The sequence below is a fragment of the Bubalus kerabau genome, chromosome 6 (genome assembly GCF_029407905.1).
Source record: "Bubalus kerabau isolate K-KA32 ecotype Philippines breed swamp buffalo chromosome 6, PCC_UOA_SB_1v2, whole genome shotgun sequence".
Classification (NCBI taxonomy): Eukaryota; Metazoa; Chordata; class Mammalia; order Artiodactyla; family Bovidae; genus Bubalus; species Bubalus kerabau.
Genome location: NC_073629.1, coordinates 118,883,163 through 118,906,465, shown reverse-complemented (window position 1 = coordinate 118,906,465; position 23,303 = coordinate 118,883,163). Strand labels below are relative to the sequence as shown.

General features: G+C 62.4%; 1 protein-coding gene across 6 annotated transcripts in view; it reads left to right on the top strand.

The window, feature by feature from the left end:
• Nucleotides 1–23,303, top strand: part of HDAC4 (histone deacetylase 4) — a 292,669-nt gene that overhangs the window by 242,571 nt on the left and 26,795 nt on the right. For 5 of the 6 annotated variants that reach the window (XM_055586609.1, XM_055586612.1, XM_055586613.1 and 2 more), the window contains 8 exons: nt 1,856–2,042; nt 4,276–4,409; nt 7,872–7,992; nt 13,583–13,629; nt 17,418–17,525; nt 19,698–19,753; nt 21,088–21,175; nt 22,655–22,774. In XM_055586609.1, coding sequence (XP_055442584.1) covers nt 1,856–2,042; nt 4,276–4,409; nt 7,872–7,992; nt 13,583–13,629; nt 17,418–17,525; nt 19,698–19,753; nt 21,088–21,175; nt 22,655–22,774 — 861 coding nt within the window. The remainder of the gene's footprint in view (nt 1–1,855; nt 2,043–4,275; nt 4,410–7,871; nt 7,993–13,582; nt 13,630–17,417; nt 17,526–19,697; nt 19,754–21,087; nt 21,176–22,654; nt 22,775–23,303) is intronic. The other variant, XM_055586610.1, reaches the window with a different exon arrangement.

Sequence of the window (23,303 nt, the reverse complement as noted above, 5' to 3'; positions counted from 1 at the left end):
AGGCCCAAAGGCTGCAGATTAACCCAAATCTGAATGCTGGTGGATTCAGCATAGAAGGGGAAGAGGGAGGCTGACTTAATCATTGATCAAGAAGGTTTGTAGCATCTGGTCAGAAGCCAGGACCTTTGGGGCCAAGAAGACACTAGTGACCAGCCTGACAGATCCAGAAAAGCAGCCTGGTCTGGACACCCAGAGCCAGTGAGGTTCCCTGGCACTGACACACAGCTAACAGACTCCTAGGAGACTGATGAATATACCCAATGAATGATTCATTAACTTACAGTGAAGAGTAATACAGCCGGGACGAGAAAACACTGGGACAGTCAGCTAGCGAGTCAAAACCCCGTGTTAGAGGCCTGAGTGCCCCCAGGGAGCGGTCTTGTTCCTGAGAAACTGGGCCAGGGCGTCCGAGGGGTGGACTCTAAGGTCTAACGGTGTCCTTCATTGTGGAGCTGAGCACCTGGGATGTGGGGCCCTGGCTCACCCAACCCTCCCCGTAGGCCCGGTGCTGGCCGCCCAGGCAGACTCCTCCCCCGACAGCCCAGGGGGTGCCTCCCTCACTGCCCCTGGGACCAGGGTGGGAGTTGACACCCAGGCTCAGCTCAGCACCTCCGTTTCCCGGGAGCCCCTCTTGGGTAGCAGGCCAGCCTTCTCCATGGCTCCGCCATTTAAAGGCGGGGCCACAGGTGGCTGGGGTCACTTTTGCTAGTCGTCATTCAGAGGGCAGCCTGTCTCACGTCTCAGCCGGTGTTAGCGCTAAGCCCCTGCTCTTCAAGAGGCCCTGGAGCCAGTTAATGACAGTAGGAGGTCAGGGCAGGGGAAGCCACTGTCCCCGCGGCCGTGTAGACTCCTGCAGTGTGAGCACGCCAGGCTGGCCGTCCGGGCGGCGGGCCTCGTTCCCGCGCCGGGGGCTTAGCTCAGGGCCTCGCCCGTTCACAGAGGCGGCGGCCTCCTCTTATAACTGGAGTTCAGCGTGCTCTTACTGCGCTGGTGTGAAACTGGGAGGCAGTTTTTTAGGGCTGGTGTCTTGCCAATGATAAGGTGGTCGGCATTCTCTTAGGGAATTATTCCTGGGCTCTGAGCCTGAGGCAGTGAGCAGAGGCGCTGGGTGTCTGGTTCTCGGGAGGACCGCAAGCAGAGCTCGTCTCGGGGAAATGCGGTGCACGCGCAGGAGTCTGCAGAGTCACCTTGAGACGGGCACCTGCTCCGGAGGCGTCAGGTGTCACGTCTGGAGAGGCCGCGGGAGGAAGCACCTGAGGAGGGAGGCCCAAGGCAGGGGCGGCGGCCTGCTCGTCACCCCCCTGCAGGGGGGGTCCAAAGTAGGGTGTCCTGCCCTTCCCTCCTCAGCCGTGCAGGGAGGAGACCCCCCGGGTCCCCACAGAAGCAGCCAGGCCCCCGACCCATCCCACCACCTCTCCCTGGGCTCCATCCACCTCCCTGGGCAAAACAGGACCCACCCCGAGTCCCTGCCTTCACACCCCAGAGTCCACCCCACCGCCAGCACCCTCTGCCTGGGTACTGCCACCCTGCCCCCAGGTGTCACCTCCTCAAGGAGCCCTCCACGGCCCCCAGGCTACCCGGACCCCCCATCAGCTCTGAGCAGGCTTTTCCACTGACGGTCTGTCTCCCCATGGGGATGTCCAAACTCATCAGCAGGGCCCTAGGCCACCGCCTCGCTGGCCGCCCTCCTGGCCCAGAGGGCAGGCTTCTCCCCAGCAGCCTGGCACGAGGCTCTGCACTGGGAGCCCGGGGGCAGTGCAGTGGAGGGTCTGGGAGAGAGGGGCCCCCGTAGCCCTGCAGCCGGGGCCGGGAGACGCCGGGAAGCAACAGAGTGGCCCCTTTTCTCCACCCCCAGCAAGCCCTCCTCCTGGAGCAGCAGCGGATCCACCAGCTGAGGAACTACCAGGCGTCCATGGAAGCCGCTGGCATCCCTGTGTCCTTTGGCGGGCACCGGCCCCTGTCCCGGGCACAGTCCTCCCCCGCATCCGCCACCTTCCCCATGTCCGTGCAGGAGCCCCCAGCCAAGCCAAGGTTCACCACAGGTACCATGGGGCAGGGTGTGGGGAGCCGGGGGAGGGCGAGGGCCCCTGCTCAGGGGAGCCGCGGCTGCAGACGCGAGGGAGGTGCCACGCAGGGCCTGCAGGGCCAGAGGGTGAGGCTCAGGCTGGGTGAGGCTCCCGGGTGGTGCCCAGCCTCACACCCACCTGACCTTCTGCCCGAGGCTCAGCCCCAGGCTGGGGGCACCAGACAGAGAGAGGTCACCGGGGGTCTGTCCTGGCCAAGAAGCCTGCCTCCTCGTCCCCAGAGAAGCACAGCCTCAGAGAACTGCCCATCCCTAGGCCTGCCCCCACCAGCCAGCTTCCCGCCCGGGGTCGGGGGGGTCACTACCTTGCCCTCCTTCGTCTTTCCTGTCCTTGGACCGAGGCTCCACCCAGGGCCCTGCCTGTGAGGCCCAGGCAACTCCTGGAGCGTGCAGGTGGAAAGCAGGGCGCAGCTGGCCCAGACGCTCACTCTCCTCTCCTGGACAGCCCACAACACTGCTCCTGCCTGCGGTCTCGCTGCACCCCCCACCTACGGCCTCCCAACCCTGCAGAAGTCTGCGGGCAGGACTCTCCCCGCCTGAAAGCGTTCCCCGGGAGTCAGGGCGGAGGTCTGCAGCCAAGTGCAGCGTCCACTGGTGTCGAGGCGCTAGACTGGCTGTCCCGGCCCAGGGGCTCCGGGTCAGCCCCTATCACCGGCCCCCACCATGCCTGGGATGGAGGGCCCCCGGGACAGCGCCTCACCCCGTTCTCTGCTAATGCATCGGGTGTTTCTTCCCAAGGACACACTCAGGACAGGTTATCTAAATGCAGTTCCATTTCATCCCGTGCCATCAGATCTCACGGAACACTGTCTGCACGCCGTTACGTGCAAACGTGGCTACGTTCTCCTTGTCAGATTTTGGAAGGAGACTAATTGTATTCGTAGAAGAGTTTCGTAGTCGGTTTCCAGAATTCCTGCTTTGCAGTAAGAAAACCAGAGAACTGCAAGGTGTCACAAGTAGTCAGCAGGTGACTCTTTAAGAGTGAGTCCTCGGCATCGGCTGAGCTGGGCCCGTGCTTAGAAGCCACAGCTCGGACGACCCCAGGACCCCAGTGGAGACGCTCTCACGTCACATGTGCCCCCTGGGTGCTCGGGGGTCCCCACGAGGGAGCCCGTGGGCCAACATGATGTCACCACGAGTGTCCCGGCCGGCGAGCCCCGCTCTGTTGCTGATGTTGCCACGAGTGTCCCGGCCAGCGAGCCCCGCTCTGTTGCAGTTTCCCAGTTTCTCTTCATTATTCCTTTTTGAAAAACTTATGAAACCGTGCATATTCCTTGAAAGAAAGCGCACACGGTGGAAACCCTGAGAAGGCTGGGTGGCCCCGAGCCCAGCCCTGCGGCCGTTGTCAGTGTCAGGCCACATGTCCAGGGCTGTGTCTGCACATAGCCAGACAGACAGGTAGACACAGACACGGTGTATTTTACGAAGCCAGGACTCTGCGGGGCCCACACTGCTGTGCGCCACTCTGGGCCTCTTCCTGCGTCCACACGCACCTCCCCAGTGTCCTGGCCACTCCCCGCTGGCTCTGCTGCCATTCCCTGTCTGCGAAAGGGGCACAGGTGGCTTCACCTCGAGGTTCCTGCCTCGCACGCTGTGAGCAGCAGCACGCGACCGTGACGCCGTCGGCTGGGGCCCATATCCTGCTGCTGTCCACGCGCGCGCACCTGCAGTCCACGTGGACGCGCGTGTGCGTCTGTGCTTCCGTCAGCCTGCTGCTCTGTTATTGGAAGGTCGCGTCCCACCCTCCCCCACCCCACTGTCTAGGCTGATTTCAAATGCAGTTGCGTCCCTGTGTGTGTCTCTGTGTGTGTGCACACACATGTGCTCCTGTCCAGCGGCTCTGCAAGTTTCTGCAGGCAGAAACCGAGCCTTCTGAGCCCCAAGAACCTCGGACAAATGGATCTCAGTCCATAGGGGCAAACTACTCCGTAGACAGGGTCCCTGGCAGACCTGAGTTTGGGACCAAAATCTCCCCACTGTCTGGGTCAGCCCGGTCCCTGTGATATGAGAGCCCTGAGTCCTGGGGACAGGGCTGCCTTTTCATTTCTTCCTCCCTCGCCGGCTCCCCCGGGTGTCGAGGACTCTGGCCGTTGGGCAAGTGCCCTGAGCTCCGCTCCCCTGGCAGGGGGACCAGCTGCCGGGTACCCCGAGGGCTTCTCTGAGCGCGGCCACCCCTGCCTCCCCCGCTGCAGGCCTCGTGTACGACACGCTGATGCTGAAGCACCAGTGCGCCTGCGGGAACACCAACAGCCACCCGGAGCACGCCGGGCGCATCCAGAGCATCTGGTCGCGGCTGCAGGAGACCGGCCTGCGAGGCAAATGTGAGGTGAGGCCGGTCCTGAGGGCGTCGCGAGCCAGGGCATGTGTGTGATGACCTGGGGGGATGCAGGGCCCTTGCGCAGGCAGACACGCAGGCTTGCCTTCTGGAGGAACCCGAGGGGCCCTTCCCCAGCCCCCTCTCACCCACTCCCCTTCCTGGTCATCGTCTGGGAAGCCTGCCTCTCGCCAGGCGGCCTCTCATCACCCAGAATGCATGGCCAGGCCATCCCAGTGCCTCTTCCACGGATGGGATCTGGTGGCCCTGACCTAGGGGAAGACCGTTGTTTCTGTTGGCTCTTCATTGAAGGTTCTCTTCCTTGAGTTTTTGGGAAAGCTCCTCTCAGGGTGTGGGTAGAGCCTCAGGCCTGCAGGGTGGGGGTGGTGGGCAGACTGGTCAGTCTGCCTGGAATTCGGTCTCCACCTCTGCACCCTTGAAAATCGGGTCCTGGAGGACAGGTCTGCTGAAGGACCTGTGAGGTCCCTCCGCCCCTCTGATGCAGGAGTGTGGCCAGTTTGGGTCTGGGGCGGGGGGTCGGGGTAGAAGGGCGTCTGTCTGTGCACAAGCAGGGGGGCTGCAGGCTGTGGGCGCCATGGCATTCTCATCTGTGGAGCAGGCAGGCGACACCACCTCCCAAGAGCCCTCCAGGATGACAGGGCCTGGCCTCCCATGTGCCCACCCAGTGGGGACCTGCTGTGTCCCCCAAACCATGAACTCCACAAAGCCAGGGATAGGGGACTGGAAGGGGGTTGCTGCTCTGCAGGGTGACCCCAGAAAGCCCGAGCCTATGGCTGAGCAGAACTGTACCGTCCATCCTTTGGAGCCCAGTGCCACCTGGAGGGTGTGGTCAGAGCCCGGGTCCCCATCTGCCCCTCATTGAGACAGGGTGTTGAGTTGAGGTCAGCCGGTCTCCGGTGACCCCACGGATTTGCCAGCTTATGGTGACCCACGATCTCCGGAGGAGATGGCTGGAGGTCTGGGCCCAGAATCCGGCCCAGGAGTCCCTCTGTAGAGACGACAGGGACTCCAGGCGGCCGAGCTGGGGCCGCTGCACCTGCTTCCAGATACAATGAGGACGCGCCACTGGGGGGCAGCATCGGCCCGGCAGACACGCCTCCTCCAGAGGACCCCTGCCCAGCCATCCGCGAGCTGCTGCTACGCTCTCGGGACGGCCCCTCAGGCCGGCGGCCACCAGGGTAGTTTCAAGGCAGGAGCTGGAAGATGGGGTGAGGACAGCAGCGCTGAAGGCGGGCGCTGACGGCCCAGGGTCCCCACACCCGGAGATGGGCCTGCAGACAGGCCGGAGAACGGACCCGGGCGAGAGACGCAGGCTGAGGGGACCCGGGCGAGAGACGCAGGCTGAGGGCACCCGGGCGAGAGACGCAGGCTGAGGGGATGGACCCGGGGCGAGAGACGCAGGCTGAGGGGACCCGGGCGAGAGACGCAGGCTGAGGGCACCCGGGCGAGAGACGCAGGCTGAGGGCACCCGGGCGAGAGACGCAGGCTGAGGGCACCCGGGCGAGAGACGCAGGCTGAGGGGATGGACCCGGGGCGAGAGACGCAGGCTGAGGGGATGGACCCGGGGCGGGAGACGCAGCCTGGGGGGGACCCGGGCAAGAGACGCAGGCTGAGGGGATGGACTCGGGGAGGGAGACGCAGGCTGAGGGGACCCGGGCGAGAGACGCAGCCTGAGGGGATGGACTCGGGGAGGGAGACGCAGGCTGAGGGGACCCGGGGTGAGAAATGCAGGCCAGGGGCACCTGGGGTGAGAGACGCAGGCCAGGGGCACCTGGGGTGAGAGACGCAGCCTGGGGGGGACCCGGGCGAGAGACGCAGGCTGGGGGGGACCCGGGCGAGAGACGCAGCCTGGGGGGGACCCGGGGTGAGAGACGCAGCCTGGGGGGGACCCGGGGTGAGAGACGCAGCCTGGGGGGGACCCGGGGTGAGAGACGCAGCCTGGGGGGGACGCAGGCGAGAGACGCAGGCTGGGGGGGACGCAGGCGAGAGACGCAGCCTGGGGCTGAGGGGCACCCGGGCGAGAGACGCAGCCTGAGGGGGACCCGGGGCGGGAGACGCAGGCTGAGGGGGGACCCAGGGTGAGAAATGCAGGCCAGGGGCACCTGGGGTGAGAGACGCAGGCTGAGGGGGGACCCGGGGTGAGAGACACAGGCTGAGGCGGGGACCCGGGGTGTAGAGACAGGCTGAGGGGGACCCGGGTGAGACACAGGCTGAGGGGGACCCTGAGTGAGAGACACAGGCTGAGAGGGACCCGGGGTGAAGAGACACAGGCTGAGGGGGGACCGATCCGGGGTGGAGAGGTGCTCCATGCAGCATTATGCTTGTAGGCCAGGCGCGCCCTCCGCACACTTGGGAGCAGTCACCGTGCAAGGCATCTCCTGGTCCATAGGACACAGCTGTGGGACTTGACCCGAGGCAGGGGAGGTTAGGGGACCTGCCGTGCCATGACTTCCTGAGACCCTCAAGCCTCCAGCCAGTACCCCCACTCTATGGGTGGGCTCCCCTCTTTGAGCCACCTGGTGTGGAAGGTCATGGTGTGGGTCTGTCAGCCTCCCTGCCACCTTGTACCCCTTCACACTGGAAGCCAGGCCGCGAAAGCCTTGGCCACAGCCTGCCGGTGTCGGGCTCCCTGTCCTTGGCCCCCGGGCAGCAGGCAGGCGTCTCTGGGAGCCTGTTGCACAGTTAGGAGTGGTTACAGGGCCCCCTGGGGGTTTCCATGGGAGTGCAGCTCCTGGTCCATGTCTGCCCAGCGTGCGTCTGGCCCAGAGAGCCCAAGGCCTCCCCCTGCACCCCGGAGTCCGGTTGGCTCTCCCTGCATTACTCCGACTCTCGGAAAGTGTAATGTGTCAACCGAAATCTTGCTTCACGAACTCCTCTGCTTCTGAAAGGTTAAGTAAATGTAGCTTAGCTCAACTCAAGAACAATGATGTTCATGGTAATTTCTGGGGAACATCTGAAAATAGCCAAAGATCTGAGGAATATCCAAAGTGAAGAAGCATGCAGACGGACACAACCTGGGGTGTCAGGCTGGTTATGGGCCGCCTTCCCCTCCAGGAAGGCTCTCGATACCCGGAGAGCTGGGTTCTGGCCTCGTGAGAGCTGAGCGCAGCCCCACGTGTGAGGCGGTTTCCGTCTATTTTAAGACCAGACAGTTGGAAAGCAAAATAACAAATTGATGCCAAATCATTGACGTGACAGTGAAGGCTAAAGCGTTGAAGGCTGGAATTATCTTTTTTTTCTTTTTCTAAAGCGTCTAAGTTGTAATTAAAGTATACGCCCTCTAAAATATTTCCCAAATATTTTTCAAATATCATGTGGGGTGGTGTTTGCTTTTGATTTCGCAACAACCAAGTCACACTGTGCTCATGCGCTCGTGAAATCCCGCTCCGTCGCGGGTGCTGGTTTGCTGCTGAGGCTGACGGCGGCGGCCTCCCGTCCCCTTTTGTCCCGCAGTGCATCCGCGGACGTAAGGCCACGCTGGAGGAGCTGCAGACGGTGCACTCGGAGACGCACGCCCTGCTCTACGGCACGAACCCCCTCAACAGGCAGAAACTGGACAGTAAGAAACTTCTAGGTATTTCAAGGCCTTCTTTACCTTTACCGCGAGGCTGCTCCTGGCCTGGCCCGCGTCTGAGGCCCCGCCGTCCCGCCCTCGGGGCCCTGGCTGGTGGCCGAGTGTCGCCCACCAGGTTGTGAGTGGGCAGCAGGGGTAGAGGCAGCCCTTCTCCGTGGTGCCCAGGCCAGGCTGTCAGGTGAGGGTCCGAGGAGGAACCCGCCCTTGGCGTTCATGTGGGCACTTGGCTTCCTGCTTTGCATCGGGCATGTTGGGGGGCAAGCGGGCTGAGCACCGCTGGTTTTGCGGAATCTCGACTAGCTGAGTTGTGACGGGCGAAGCTGGTCAGGGCCTGCAGCCACCACCCGGCCACCCCTTTCTGGGCCTGGAGTCCACCTGGGGACGCTCGTCCAGGCTCCTAGGGGGACAGAGGTGGCCTGAGCCTTTCCTGGGGGCTGGGGCTTCATCTGGAGCAGGCAACCCCCCAGATGAAGTGGCGGGATCTGGGCCTGGTGGAAAGAACTCCTTCCCCCTAGGGAGGTGGTCAGGGTCCCCATAGGCAGGTGGGGCTGACAGACAGCTGGGGTGCCCAGGCCCGCAAGGGCAGAGCCCCCCATCAGAACACTTCCTGGACAGCTTCCGCCCACTATCACCACCACCGCTTCCTAATCATCTTGAGCCAGGACAGTTGCCAACCTGGGTTTCCCTGCCTGTCCCAGCCCCCTGGGGCGAGACGCCCTTCAGGGCGCTTCCCTGAGCCAAGGCAGGCAGAGAGGGTCCTGGAACCAGACTCTCGGGTCCCTCTGGGGTTGGGGGAGATAGGCCATGCCCTGTTTGCTCTCGTTTCTGGGGTGGACATGGAGCGGGTTGGCCCTGTGCCTGGCCCTCACTGCGTGAGTGTCACGCCTCCCTGGGGACCCTGCAGTGCGGCCCCACCACCTCCCTGTGCACTCACAGGCCCTGACTTCACCCCCTCGTGCACGCGGGAGACACATCTTCCCTGCTGGGTGCCTTGTAGGTGCTGAGCCCTTGGAAAGCACATAGCTGGAGGCGGGGTGCAATAGGAAATGTGCTCGGGTCTGGGCAGGGGACTGTGTGCAGTGACTGGGCTTTTAGATGTCAGAATCCATCACACTTGGGAGACAGGAGGGGGCTTGAGGCACAGAGCTGGGCGGCACATGCCAGGAAGTGGGTCCAGGGACAGACGCCCCCACCTCTGCCTGCTGTCAGCCAAATGACAGGGACTGCAGAGACCTGGCCCCAAGGTGCAGGCAGGCAGGACTCAGGGGACCAGGCCACAGGGCCTGAGAGGTCTCCATCACGTCCCCTTGGTGGCCTGGTAGCCCCAGACAGACAGGCAGGGGGCCCCTGGGCTGGGACAGACTCAGGCCCAGAGGAGGTGAGGCCACCGGCCCTCCCCTCTCCGTCCTGGGCTCCCGGCACACTGACCTTTACCCCCGGCAAAGATGGGGGACCTCCTTCAGGGTCCATCTGCCCAGACGGAGCTGACGGCGGGGCACCCCAACACGTCACACCCTGAGATCCTCGACAGTGGTGGTGACGGTGCCTGAGCCCGCCGTGTCCCCGGACCTGCCACCAGCTTCACACCCTCACCCTCAGCCAGAGCAGAAGGTCAGGGGTTGCGGGCCCCTGGGAAGGTGCTCACCACTCGGAGGCCAGACTTCTGGGAGTTGGCACAGAAGCCGAGACTGGCCTTTGAATCATTGGAGGGGAGGCACCATGTCCACAGAACGCGAGCAAAGACAAGAAACAGAAGAAAAAATAAAAACATTCGGGGGGAGTAATGTGAAACATGGTCTCGGAAATAGAGTTCTGGGCTGGACAGGACAGGGAGTCGAGGAACGTGACCAGGGCTGGACACCAGGAAGCCGGAGAAGAGAAGAAATACGAGGAGCGTCCCTAGTGTGCAGGCCCAGGAGCTTCTGGAGGACGTGGAGAGGAATGGCAAGCACTGGGGGGCCACGCAAGGGTCCCAGGATGGGAGGACCCTGCAGGGAGCACCCTGGAAAGCCTCAGAGCACAGGGGCCAGACGCGAGCGGGAGGACCCTGCAGGGAGCACCCTGGAAAGCCTCAGAGCACAGGGGCAGACGCAAGCGGGAGGACCCTGCAGGGAGCACCCTGGAAAGCCTCAGAGCACAGGGGCAGACGCGAGCGGGAGGACCCTGCAGGGAGCACCCTGGAAAGCCTCAGAGCACAGGGGCAGACGCGAGCGGGAGGACCCTGCAGGGAGCACCCAGGAAAGCCTCAGAGCACAGGGCCAGACGCGAGCGGGAGGACCCTGCAGGGAGCACCCTGGAAAGCCTCAGAGCACAGGGCCAGACGCGAGCGGGAGAACCCACCCTGGAAAGCCTCAGAGCACAGGGCCAGACGCGAGCGGGAGGACCCTGCAGGGAGCACCCTGGAAAGCCTCAGAGTACAGGGGCAGACGCGAGCGGGAGGACCCTGCAGGGAGCATCCTGGAAAGCCTCAGAGCACAGGGCCAGACGCAAGCGTGCTGCTGCCTCCCAGGAAGAGGACCAGGGCTCCTGGGATCCAGGACGATGCTGGGCCGCGGCTGCAGGGCAAAGCCTGGCCAGCTCCGGGGAAGGCTCTTTCCAGTCTGAAGTCTCCAGCCAGCCAGGCTCAGGCACGTTGTCCAGACAAGCCCCTGCCCCAGAACTGGACTTGTGAGTTCAGGGTGCCAGCGTGGTGGGTAAGAGCCTCTGCCTGGTTCACGGCCAATGCCGCCTCGTGGTGGGAGGGGTGGGGAGCGCTTTCTTTATGAAGAGCACTGATCCCACTCATGAGGGCTCTGTCTTCACGGCTTAAAGCCGCTGCCAAAGGCCCCACCTCCCAGCGTCACACTAGGGTCAAAGTTCGACTTGTGAATCTGGGGACACATACACTGAAGCTGGACTAATCACAGAGGGCAGCCCTGGAGAATGAATGCTACCCCATTGGGTTTTCCAAAGCTCGACCACATGGTTTAGGATACCACACAAGAAAGCAGAAGGAGCCACGTGGGTTCACTTGGCGCAAAGCTGGGCAGGGCCCCGGTCCCCGTGGAGGGGCGCCCTGCTGTTCCCTCTCCCTCAGCTGAGGCCCTGTGCGGTGCAGACTGGACACAGACTCTTCAGTGTGGACAGCATCTTCCACTCGGCCCCTGAAGCACATCTGTGTCCTCTGAGCTTGGGAGGGGGTGTTGGAGTTGTCTAGGCCCCACACCCAGAGTCATGGGGGGAGGGGAGGGCAGGGTGGTCCAAGCTGGCCACTCCCAGGAAGGGGAGGACAGGGGACACTGAGGAGCCCAGAGGCCAGCCTATGGCACTGGAAGTGGTGTGGATACGGGCCGAAACATCTAGAAATGAGACGGCACCAGCGGGGGGCCCAGAGGAGAGGGCCCGGCCTGAGGCATGGTGGGGCTTGGTGGGAAGAAGCCCCCAAGGACAAAGATGGTGCAGCTAGGGGACAAAGTCAGTGGCCACGGAGGGAGGCGTGGAGCTGGCCAAAAGCAAGGTCTGCAGCCTGGCCCCGGATCCTCCGGGCAGCTCAGCTCCTTCCCCTGTGGAGCCCCGCTCCTGGAACGCTCTTCAGCACAGGTGGGGCTGCCCATGGGTCCCGTGGCAGCAGTGGGCTGCATATGCAGTCCCAGTAACCCCCACTTCTGTGGGCCTCAGGCCAGAGAGTGGTCGGACTACCTCCGAACACACCCCGCGGCCGCCAAGCCCACTCATGTCCTTTTCCGACCAGCGCAGGTCTTCCCAGCTCACCCTGATGCTCCACGTCCACCATCTTGGTCAGCCCACCCCTTTTGCGTGCCCATCCACCCGGCATGTGACGCTCGAGGGACAGGAGACAGGGTGATGGGGGAATGGTCCCCATGCTGGGGTGCAGGTGGACTCAAGTCCCCCAACCAGGAGGATGGATGAGGTTTTCAAACTGGTTCCAACGTTTAAGGCAGGTGATCAGAAATGAGAGAGATGCCAGAACGGGGGTCACCGGGAAGAGTAAACGGGGGCGGGGTGTGGGGGGTGAGCCGGGAGCTGTCTCTTCCCGCCCGCCGAGCCAGGCCCGCCCCCACGGGGTCCCTCCTCAGTACATCCGGGATCGTTCTCCCTGGAAGCCCCTCTGTTGCTGTGGTGTCTTTGTTGAAGTGCTCCTCCATCATCTCAGACCCCGATCCCTGCCCTCGGCAGCTGTGTGAGCGTGTGTAGTGTTTCTTTTATGAGCCAAGGGTATCGTCACACACACACACGTGTTGTGTGTGTTCCATTTACATTAATGACAGTACAGCCCGTTCTGTTTCCTCTTTCTCTACTGAGCTCTGTGTCATGCCGTGTGCCCTCATGGCCGTGAGCTCTGTGTCATGGCCGTGAGCTCTGTGTCATGATGTGCGCCGTAAGGATGCCCGGGCAGATAGCGTCTTACTGCTTGAGACCTGTTTACATGTCTGGTGACTGTCCTGCCATCGGGACATCTTTCTGCGTATCCCGACCTGGTGGTGACTGGTGACCCCGATGATGGTAACGGTGCCCCAACACTGCCCTGTGATCTCCCTGCCTCTTTCAGTTGAATCCGCACATTTCTAAGCCATGTGCAAAAAGACCTGTGTGGTTAGTGCAGGGCAGTGACGCGGCTTGGCCAGACTGATGTGGGCAGCAGACCCTGGAGGGAGCTGCCTGGTCACCGCCTTCTCACGGCAGCGAACTGCGGGGGAGCCTGGTCTGGTGGCTGAGGCTCACGGGTGCGGTAGGAGACGCTGCCATGCTCGCGGCCTCACAGGGAAGGGGGCTGGAGGCCGTGTGGCTCTGACAAGGGGCAGTTTGGGAACCACAGTCCAGAGCCCCAGTGGCAGGCGATGGGGGAGGCCCTGACCTGGAGGAGAGCAGTGTGCACAGGCAGGACAGGTCCACCATCTCAAGGGGCAGGGAAGGTCCCCAGCGTGGTCCCGGCCAGGAGCCCAGATGAGGTGGCCACAGGCCTTGCCTCCCTTTGGGGAGGGGCGACTTCTAGGCTGGTCGTCGGCCTGCACTGGGATCACACCGAGGAGGAAGACAGTCCCTGACCTTGTCCCTGGGTGGGGACAGTCCAAGCCTCACGGACCCTGCGCAGGCCTTCCTGGATGGCCAGCCCCAAGGCTGTGTGGTTTCTTAGCTGGGCACATCCCAGTGAATCCGGAACATTCCTGCATGGGGAGGGGGGCCTGCCGTGACTTGCATTCCACGTCTAAAGGGCTCCCCCGGGATGGGGCGGGGGCAGCGATAACCCCAGGCCTCCTGCTCACTGCTGGGGAGGGCGGCAGTCAGAGCTCAGGGCTGAGAGCGCGTGCCGGGGGCAGAGGCTCTGGACGCTGCCGCTCAGGTGGCTCTCTGCCAGGTGCACAGCTCGGGCTGGGAGCAGAAGCCCCCATCGGGCTCCTCGCCCCTTGAGGAGCAGCTGCTGCCCAGGGGAAGGTGGGGTCTCTCCCCGGGGCTGGGCCCGCTCAGCCTGGGACCCTCTGCTGGCCAGGTGTTGCCCTGGCAGCCGCACATGCCCCCTTGGTGGGCACACTGCGTCCCCACTAGTGGCTGGCAACCACGCCACCTGACCCGGGCTCTCTCCTCCCCGCAGGCTCACTAACGTCCGTGTTCGTCAGGCTGCCCTGCGGTGGTGTCGGGGTAAGTGTTTCTTTAATGTGTAAATAACGTCCTGTTTGTTCTCGGGGTCCCCATGGTCATAGAAACCGCCGCCCCGCTCTCCGAAGAGCAGGTAATTGCTGCCAGGTGTTTTCCATAAACAGGGTCCACGGGGCGGGGCCGCCCCACCAGGCACACGTGCGGCTTCAAAGGCCCCGTGAGCCTGTGAGCATTTTGATGGTGGGTCTGGGGCACCGTCCTCCGGGGAAGGCCGTCTGGCAGCAGGGCTGGCTTCAGGAAACGGGATCTGGTGTGCGGCCCATCTCATCCAACCCGCCCAGCCACGGTCCCCGTGGTCCGGCTCAGCTTGCGAATCCCATCGCCTCATGGGAGCATGTCGACCCCGATCCCAGAGCCGAGCTCCAGCCCGAAGCCCCCGATGCCACTCTGACCGCGGGCACGAAGTTTATGGGCCATGAGAGGCGGGCAGAGCTGTGGCCCTGGGGTCAAGCCCTTGAGCAGAGGTGCATGGGCAGACACACAGGAGAACTAGGGTCTGTGTTTCACCCCGGCTCTCCCTGCCCGTGGTGGGGGCGCTGAACCTGTCTGGGCGCCCAGCTGCCCCCCAGCACAGCCAGAGCTTCTCCTTCATTCAGGGGGGCTGCCCCCCAACCTACCGGCCTCTGGATGAGGAAGGGCGCGGGCAAGGAGAGTGTGCTTGGTTTGGGGGTCAGAGCAGCCCCCTCCCAGCCAGCCTGCTGGCCGTGGAGCTCAGCGGCCTGTCCTGGTCCCAGAGAGCCCAGAGGCCCCAGTGGGCACAAAGGCCTCCCTGCTGGAACTGCGCAGCGGTCGAAGGTCCGCGTAATGACAGATCGCACGGCGGAGCCCAGGTCTGGATTCTGTTATGGAAATGAAACAAAATTGTTTTCTTCCTGAGTCTTTACAAAAATTGCTGCTTTGAAAATTATCCCGTCAGAAAGAGAATAAACGGCATTTATTCATACCACCACCAGGCCCTCCTAGAGTTATTGTATTTTGTATTGTAAATAGGCTGCAATCTCTTAATTCGGGGCAAATTTTTGGCCAGACTTGAAAAGGTTTGGATCTGCACTGCCCTGTAGCCGCTCCGCGCGAGGCAGGATTTATAATCCGCAAACGAAAGCGAAATGGGGCCTGGGGGCTGGGGCCTTGAGCCAGGCGACCCCTCCCCAGTGTGGAGTCCAGGTCCCACCCCACCACGACGGGCTGTGGCACCCACCTCCACGTCCAGGCACAGAAACGCGCAGGAACACGGAGACCTGGAGAGTCTTACCAAGAGGAGCCAGGTCAAGAGGGGAGTCCGTCAGAGTAATCGGGGGAGTGTGAGCCGTGCAGTGTCCAAGGGGACTGTTCACTCCCAACTGTCTGCTGTAATTACTCCTAACAGGAGGGCTTCCCTGGTGGCTCAGATGGTAAAGAATCCGCCTGCAATGCAGGAGACCCAGCTTCTGTCTTTGGGTCGGGACGATCCCCTGGAGGAGGGCATGGCAACCCACTCCAGGATTCTTGCCTGAAGAATCCCATGGACAGAGGAGCCTGGCGGGCTGCAGTCCTCAGGGTCGCACAGAGTCGGACACAACTGAGCTACTGACACAGACAGACGGGCGGGGCCTCGGTGCCCGCCCTCCTGCCAGGCTCAGCGGGGCCTGGCCACACCACTGGCGCAGCCGCAGCCCTCCTGGGCCTCAGTGTCTCCTTCCAGACCCGAGGGCCAGCGCCCGGGGTGTCGGGGTGGCCACGGAGACCCCAGGCACCCAGGTGTGGTTGGGAGGGTGTGGGCCAGCTGTGGAGACCAGGAAGGAAAGGTCACTCAAGTGAACATCCAAGTGGTGTAATGGAGGTTTTTCTTGTTTTACACTTTTCCCCCCCTAAACCAAGTTGACAGCAACTTCTGCTTTGCTCTCCTCCCGATTTTTGCATTTTTATTCCAGCCCTGACCTGGCTAGAGGGGGCAGCCCCTCGCAGGCCCTGGGGGCCCACAGCCCACCCAGAAGGGCCACCCCGAGTGTCCGTTTGAAACCTCCATGTGAGGTCTCCCCAGCTGTCCTCCCGTCCACCTTCGCTGTGGGGAACTGTGGAGGAATCGGGCGGTGGGCCATTTCCCCCACCTCCACCACTCCCGTGTGTGGCGGTCACCCCGAGCGGGGCCACCTCTGCGGTGTCGCACTCCCAGCGCCCTCCCTGGAGCCTCGTTCTTCTGGAACTCAGGGCTCCAAGCCCCCCATCCGCGTGGGTCCATGGGGAGCTGCTGGCCAGCAGCTGGAGGCCCCGAGGCAGTGCAGATCACCATCAGTTTCTCGGGCGGCAGTGGCAGCCTGCGGTCTTGCAGTGTGGGGCTTGGGGTCTGTCCCTTACCCTGGACACAAGGTAACATGGGAGCTTCTGGGCCCTCGAGACAAGCGCAGAGCACAAAGACCCTTCACTGAACGCGAAGCGTCGGTCCATTTTACCCCCTGGCTCTGGTTACTTAGCCGAAAGCCCAAGTTACTACATTTGGAGGAGAAAGAATCTGAGTGGTTTTTTGCCCAAACCGCCCCTGAGTATCAGGGATGGTACTCTTATGGACTGCAGCACATGCCTGGGACTCCCATGCCCTTCTTAGAGAGGGCTCTGGGAAGCCTGAGTGACAAGCTGTCCACCTGGAGTGGAGTCTGCAGGGCCTGTGAGAACCTGCTGCCCACGGCAACCCTTTCCAAGCCCTGAATGCTCGGGGCCCAGACACAGGGGCTGAGCTGCAGGTGAGGGTCTGGCACCCCGCCCCCACCAGGGTCGGCGCCCAGGCCCTGATCATTACGTGGGATGGATGGGTTTCTTTCAATGAAGTCTTGAGGCTTCATCTTCAAAGCAAGATGATTTAAAATACATTTACGAGCGGTTCGAGCTATTTCCTGAGGAGCGTTATTCCGTGCGGGCTCTTCTTTTCAATGACCAAACCGCTGTGTTCTTTAAATAGCTTCCAAATGTCAGAAGAACGCTCTGCACTTAGTCCAGTCTCCGCAGCATTAATATTCAACGTTCAAAGACAGGCTTCTGTTCTAAATAATGGTGTGCTGTTATTCATTGCAGTAGCCTCTCAACTAGAATACTGGGGACCAGTTACTTCAGCTCAAGCATCAGTTCAATAAAATCGACATGAGAGCCGGCCTTCCCAGAGGCTAGGCTGGGGATCTTCCCAACCCAGGGATCAAACCCCATTCTCCCACATCGCAGGCAGATTTCTTTACCATCTGAGCCACCAGCAAAGCAGGAGATACAGGTTCGATCCCTGGGTTGGGAAGATCCCCTGGAGAAGGAAATGGCAACCTGCTCTTCTTGCCTGGGAAATCCCATGGACAGAGGAGCCTGGCGTGCTGCAGTCCATAAGAGTCGGACACAACTGAACAGCGAACAGCTGATTCTAACCCTTCTTAACATTTGCTTCTGTTGACTGTGAGTGTAACTCAGCTGCAGTTGCAGTTTAAAAAAAGAGGTTGGGGGAGCTAGGTAACCTTGACATCACCACTCTTAGCTTGGAGTCACTTGGAGCCACTGAGAAAAGAAATGACACCTCAGAAAGGAGTGATAACGCAGGTGTGCTAATTTGGGTGCATTTACCATTCTTTTCTTGTTTAGTATTTTTTGGCGTGTCTTCAAAAAAAAAAGTAAGCTGGAATGTGAGCCGTGTTCTGTAATTAGGGAGAGACGAGACCCTCCAGTTTCAGAGGCAGAGCACAGAGGACATGGCTGGGCGGCGGCGGGGGCGGTGTGACCCTCGGGGCACCGGGCTCACCGCAGGCGCGCTCTCTCCGCAGGTGGACAGTGACACCATATGGAACGAGGTGCACTCGTCAGGGGCCGCCCGCCTGGCCGTGGGCTGTGTGGTGGAGCTGGTCTTCAAGGTGGCCACGGGGGAGCTGAAGGTCAGTGAGGACCCGCAGGAGGGGCTTGGGGTGAGGGGAGAGTGCCCGGGGAGGGGGCAGCCGGCCGCCTCTGCTCCCCACTTCTGCAGGGCACCGGGCAGCTGCGAGGGGGGCAGGGCGCCCAAGTCTGTCCCCACCGTTGACCTGCAGGAGACCCTGCCCCTTGTGAGAACACACAGAGCCACACAGCGGTTCTCAGCGAGGCCGATCTTGGAGTCCCGCCCTCTCACGGTGGCTGAAAGACCAGGAGAGCTTTTGTCCATAGGAGTTGTATCATCCATGGCTGACTAGTCATCAGAGATTGAAAAAGGAAGCTTTGTAAATATTTATTAATTTAAAAATAATAGTACATCTGGCTTCGTGGCTCAGCTGGGATCGTCATACCCGCTTCTGCATCCATGGCTGGCGACACGCGGCCTTGGTTGAAGCACACGGAGGCACCCCAGCCTGGCATAGAGCAGGGCAAGGGCAGGGGGTCCTCAGGGGACTGCAGGCCTGCGTCTCTGACCCTACACCCCAGCCTGGCATAGTGCAGGGCGAGGGCAGGGGGTCCTCAGGGGACTGCAGGCCTGTGTCTCTGACCCTACACCCCAGCCTGGCATAGAGCAGGGCAAGGGCAGGGGGTCCTCAGGGGACTGCAGGCCTGCGTCTCTGACCCTACACCCCAGCCTGGCATAGAGCAGGGCGAGGGCAGGGGGTCCTCAGGGGACTGCAGGTCTGCATCTCTGACCCTACACTCCAGCCTGGCATAGAGCAGGGCGAGGGGAGAGGGTCCTCAGGGGACTGCAGGTCTGCGTCTCTGACCCTACACCCCAGTTTAGCGAGGGGTGCTGTCCTGAAGATGTGTTGCTGTGTAGACCCTGAAACACACCAGCGGCCTCTGTCCTCCTGCTTTATGAGGGGCCCCGTACCCTGAGCACGTCATTTTATCCTGACTTTGCACCGTGGTCGGTTGTCCAGAGATGAGGGGTCACGGAGGGCCCCAGAGCCTTCAGTCGCCTCTTCCTAGGCAGTGTGCACTGCGGCCCACACCCTGGGAACCGTGCCTGTCACCTCCCGTCTCGTCAGGAGGGTCTCCTCTGCACAGGGATTTTTACCAGGAAGCTCAGATCCCACGCTGACCGCAGTCTCGTTCTCCCCGAGATGACAGCCCCGCCAGGCTGGTTACACATCCCCTGTCTTTCTGTATGGGCGTTAAAGAGATGTCAAGGTTTAATGACGTTGATAAGTTTCACTGCTTCCTCGGGGCGCTGGCATGGAGCTGCCGCTCCCCTGGGAACCTGTGTGCTCCCCCCCCCACCACACCCGCCGCCGGTCAGCTCTCAGCTACACGGGAGTGGGGGCACTGGAGAGGCCCGGGGTGTGGGGTCCTGTCCAGGGATGGGGAGATGGTTGGGCGGTGCCGAGGAGGGGCTCCCACCAAGTGCACCCCCAGCCCAGTCTCCGCAGAAGGCTGGGCACACTTCCCATGCCTGGCCAGCGTGGTCCATGGCCCTGGGGGCTCCGTTGCAGACCTTGACCACACAGCTTCCTGGGCTTGCAAGACCGGGCGTGCTGCTCTAAACCGTCTTTATTACGGCGGCTGCAGGATGGTTTGCAGATGGTCCTTTTAAAGCATAAGTGATTTCGGGGCCTGGAGGGGGCAGCCTGCAGCTCTTCTCCAGCCTGTAGACTTTGCTCGCAGGCGATAGTGGTCCTTTTTTCGCACTGCCCAGTCCCCGGGGAGCTGAGCCGCAGAGACAGCAGGGAAGCTGACATTACGGCCCAACCAGGGAGCAGCCAAGCCCCGTCAGATTCATTTGCTCCAGCGTTCCCATCCAGTTACTTCCTGCTGGTTATAATCAGAGCAGGGCCACAGGCGCCCCTTCCCCTCCTTCCCAGACTGCCCCGCTCAGCAGCCTACAGCCTGGCCAGCAGACTGTTGCGGGTGGAAAGCCAGGAGCGAGCTGGCCTTTTGTCTCAGTGATCTGTGATGGCAGCAGGCGTCTCGCAGAAGGGACCTGGCGCCTCCTAAGCGCTCCAGGGAGCCCTGGGTCCTGCCCGCGTCTGCGCCCGGGGCTGGTGGGAAACCATGCAGACTCGGCCTGTGCTCAAGGGCAGTCTGTGATCTTTTTCTCACTGACCTGAAACCAATCTTCTGTCCCTGTCTCTCCCCGCTGGTGTCGTGCCTAGAATGGCTTTGCTGTGGTCCGCCCTCCAGGACACCACGCAGAGGAGAGCACGCCCATGTAAGTGGACACATGGTCGCTCACGGGCAGGGGACACACGGCTGTCTCACACCCCTCCCGTGTGCCAGGCCAGCAGGATGTGCAGCTGGAGTTGGCTGTGACTCTGGAAAGATGCGGGTTGGGGTGGCGGGGGGCACAGAGGGGAGGCCGAGGGTGCAGAAGTGAGTCCAGAGGTGCCACCTCCATGTCTAGCCCAGGAACAAGCCCAGGAAAGGGAACATCAGCTGTCCCAGGAGGAGTTCAGGGGGCGCGTCCTTGCTCTAGACCTCGGGTCTGCTCACGTGTGGCCTTCCAGCCGACCTGCTCATGCTCTGGTACCGTGAGGCTCAAGTCGCCAGGCCACGACCACAGTGGTCAGCTGTCCAGCCTGTGTTTCAGGTTGTGGAGCTGGCCTAGGTGGCAGGGGTGGCGTGTGGACTCGGGGCCCACCCCTGTCCAGAAGCCCCTGCAGGAGTCACAGGACTTGACCCCACAAGTTGTGCCCAAAGTGGACCCAGGAAACCCTCAGCAAGTGCCATATGGGGCTTCTACCCGGGGCCTGAGACAGAAGACTCAGGGTTGGGGTCATCAGGAGGAGGCGACGGGCGGAGCCTGGAAGGCTGAGCGCCGGCCCGTTGGCGGGTGAGGCACACACATGCAGACAGAGCCGCAGGGAGAAGCAGGAAGCACGCAGGCAGGGAGCCACCTTGACCCCAGTGGGGCGTCGGGACGCGGCTGCAGCAAGGGCCCTTGCTGTGGAGGGAGCTGTCGCCACCCGCGTGCGTCCCTCCCTGGCCCAGGACAGTCCGCGTGACCCAGCAGCGGGTGCTGACCGACTGGGTATCTGCTCTGAGGTCACCTTTCTAATCTGAGTCTGGCTTGTCACATATTCTAGAGAGTGGGCTCAGGGGGACCCAGATGGAGCCTGGAGGAGTCTCGTCGCTGGAGGCTGTCTTGGGGGTCCAGAGGCCAGCAAGGCAGGAGAGGCTACGGGTGCTTGGTACCCCTTCCAGACAGCCAGCCTGCACCCCCAAAACAAACCCACCTAGGCTTCTCAGCTCCTGTTCAGGTTTAGGAGATTTTCATTTTTACTCAACTCACTTTCTTAGCTTGTTTTTCCCATCCTCTCGAAGCCTCTCTAGAATCATTGTATACATCCTAGAACACAGAAAGATAAGCGGGGAGCGAGTAAAATAGTAACTTCTGTGTTCCGTGGGCCTTCGTGCCTCTTGGGAGGCTGGTCAGTGCATGTCCCAGGAGGTGTCCTCGGGATTCTCGAGTGTTCTCGTACAAGCTGTGTACAAACTAATCAGAGCCCACAGTTTGTCTCCGTTTCTCCTGATTCTCCCCTGTAGGGGGTTCTGCTACTTCAACTCCGTGGCCATCGCTGCCAAGCTTCTCCAGCAAAGGCTGAGCGTGAGCAAGACCCTCGTGGTGGACTGGGTGAGTTGGAGGGCCCTGGGGCGCTTCTAGCTTGTCCCTACCCAAGCCCCGCTCCAGCAGGCAGAGGGAAGGCAGGCTTTCCCACCTCCGCTGACGACTGGATTTGCGGATCTGCACTTTGTGGAAACTCCCTCAAAGGTGCAGAAAGTAAAAGCCCAAACCCGAGGAGTGTGCCAGCTCCTACCAGCCGGTCCTATCAGTGACCCTGGTTCTGAAGTGTCTGGAGACAGGCCGGTGGTTGAGGGCAGCACCTAGAGGGTGGTCTTGCCAAACCTCGTAGGAGGGTGGGGGGCAGGCGGGGCTCGTGGGCCCTTGGCACTGACGGCGGCCCGGCCAGCTGCCTCTCTGTCACTCCTGCTTCTGCCGGGTGACCCGGTTTTTACCAATGTAACCCCCTGCCCCATTTTCGCACATGACGGGCCGCTTCTGACAGTGCCCTGCCTCAAAGGGTACAGTCTATGAAAAACGCTGTAGAATAACTGAATTCCAGAAGTAGGAGGTGGGTACTCAAGGTGTTCACTTTATTATTGTTTTTCAAGCCATAGATGGCAAGGGGAGGGGAGAAAATTCCCTTTGGAGTTTATGATCCATTTCATAATTTTTTTACTTAAAAAAAAAATCAGATACTTCAGGCGGGATTATCCTTTATGCTGCAGAGTTCCTCCTGGGTTTGGGAAAAGTAAAACCGGGACACCCCAAGCTCCAGGCGCTTGTGCCGGGGCTGCAGGGCATGGGCTGCTGACCCTGGTCCTCACACGCCCAGTGCCTGCTCCATTCAGCCCAGGGAGCCCGCTTTAGCCCCCCGTGGGGAGCAGTCAGAGATGCTGGGGGCGTGAAGCCCCTGGAGAAGGCGGGCGCTTGCCGGCTGCCATCCAGGGCTGTGCCAGAGGCTCTGCTGTGGCCACAGACGGCAGCGGGCGGCACCTGCCCCGCCCTCACCCTCGGGCCTCTGTGGAGTGCGGCTGGTCCCCCGCTTCCAGCTGTCCTTCTGTGTTTTCTCCAATGAGCTCAGACAGCATTCAGGCGCGGATTCTCAGCAGTTCCTGGGCTGAAAACCGCGGTTCGTCTGCAGCCCGCAGCTCACGCAGTGGCCGCCAGCCACCCACTCGTGTGGCTTGGCACCCCGCTCAGGGCCTGGCACCCCCGGTGTCCAGGGTCTGCCCCCAGCTCTCAGCCCCTGGTGGAGCCGGCTCTGCGCCCGCGCTCCCGAGTGGGCAGCCGGGAGCCGCAGGCTGGCAGGAAGGGCGTTCAGTCCAGGAGTGACTCTGCTGCAAGCCCCCCCCCCGAGCCCCAGGCTCGGGGCAAGACTCTGATCAAACGACCCTGCCTGGAAGCAGCAGCCCCCGGGGCAGTGAGGCACCCTGCAAACCTGCCGCAGGCCGGGCCCTGAGAGCCCCGGGCCGGGGCGCTTGCCCCTGCTGGGTGGGAGGTGCTGGCTCGCGGGAGGGCGCCAGCGCTGAGCACCCCCCGCCCCCACAGGACGTGCACCATGGCAACGGGACCCAGCAGGCCTTCTACAGCGACCCCCGCGTGCTCTACATCTCCCTGCACCGCTACGACGACGGCAACTTCTTCCCGGGCAGCGGCGCGCCTGACGAGGTGAGCGGGGCTCTGTCCGCGGGCGCAGCCTGGGGGCTGGGGGCACGCCCGTGAGCAGAGGGGGCCCGGCGTGACGGGGGGAAGCCGTCAGCCCGGATCCCTCAGGTGTGCCATGCGGCCACGTCTGGTCCGTGTGCCCCCGCAGGCTGCGTCTGGTCCGTGTGCAGACGACATCCTGGGAAGCCTGGCTCTAGCCTGGGCAGGCCGAGGGCTTGGGCCAGTGGGCGCGGGCGCCCTCGCCCTCGGGAGGGGCTGCTACACAGTCACCACGTGTGTCCAGGGCGGCGGCCCTCTCGCCGGTCGGGTGCCCACAGTGGGCTCCCGGGTGACCCCCGAGACTCCAGCGAAGGTCCCTGTTCTGAGCGGAGAAGCCCGACAGTGGGCAATCCCGTCCAAGTAGAAAGACGGGCCCGCCCGCCTCGGGGTCTCGTCCTGGAAGGGACGTCAGGGCAGACGGCCAGCTCGCAGCGGTCCCTGCGGCCCTTCACGGTATGGCCCCTCCCTCAGGCAGGGCACACGGCCCCCACAC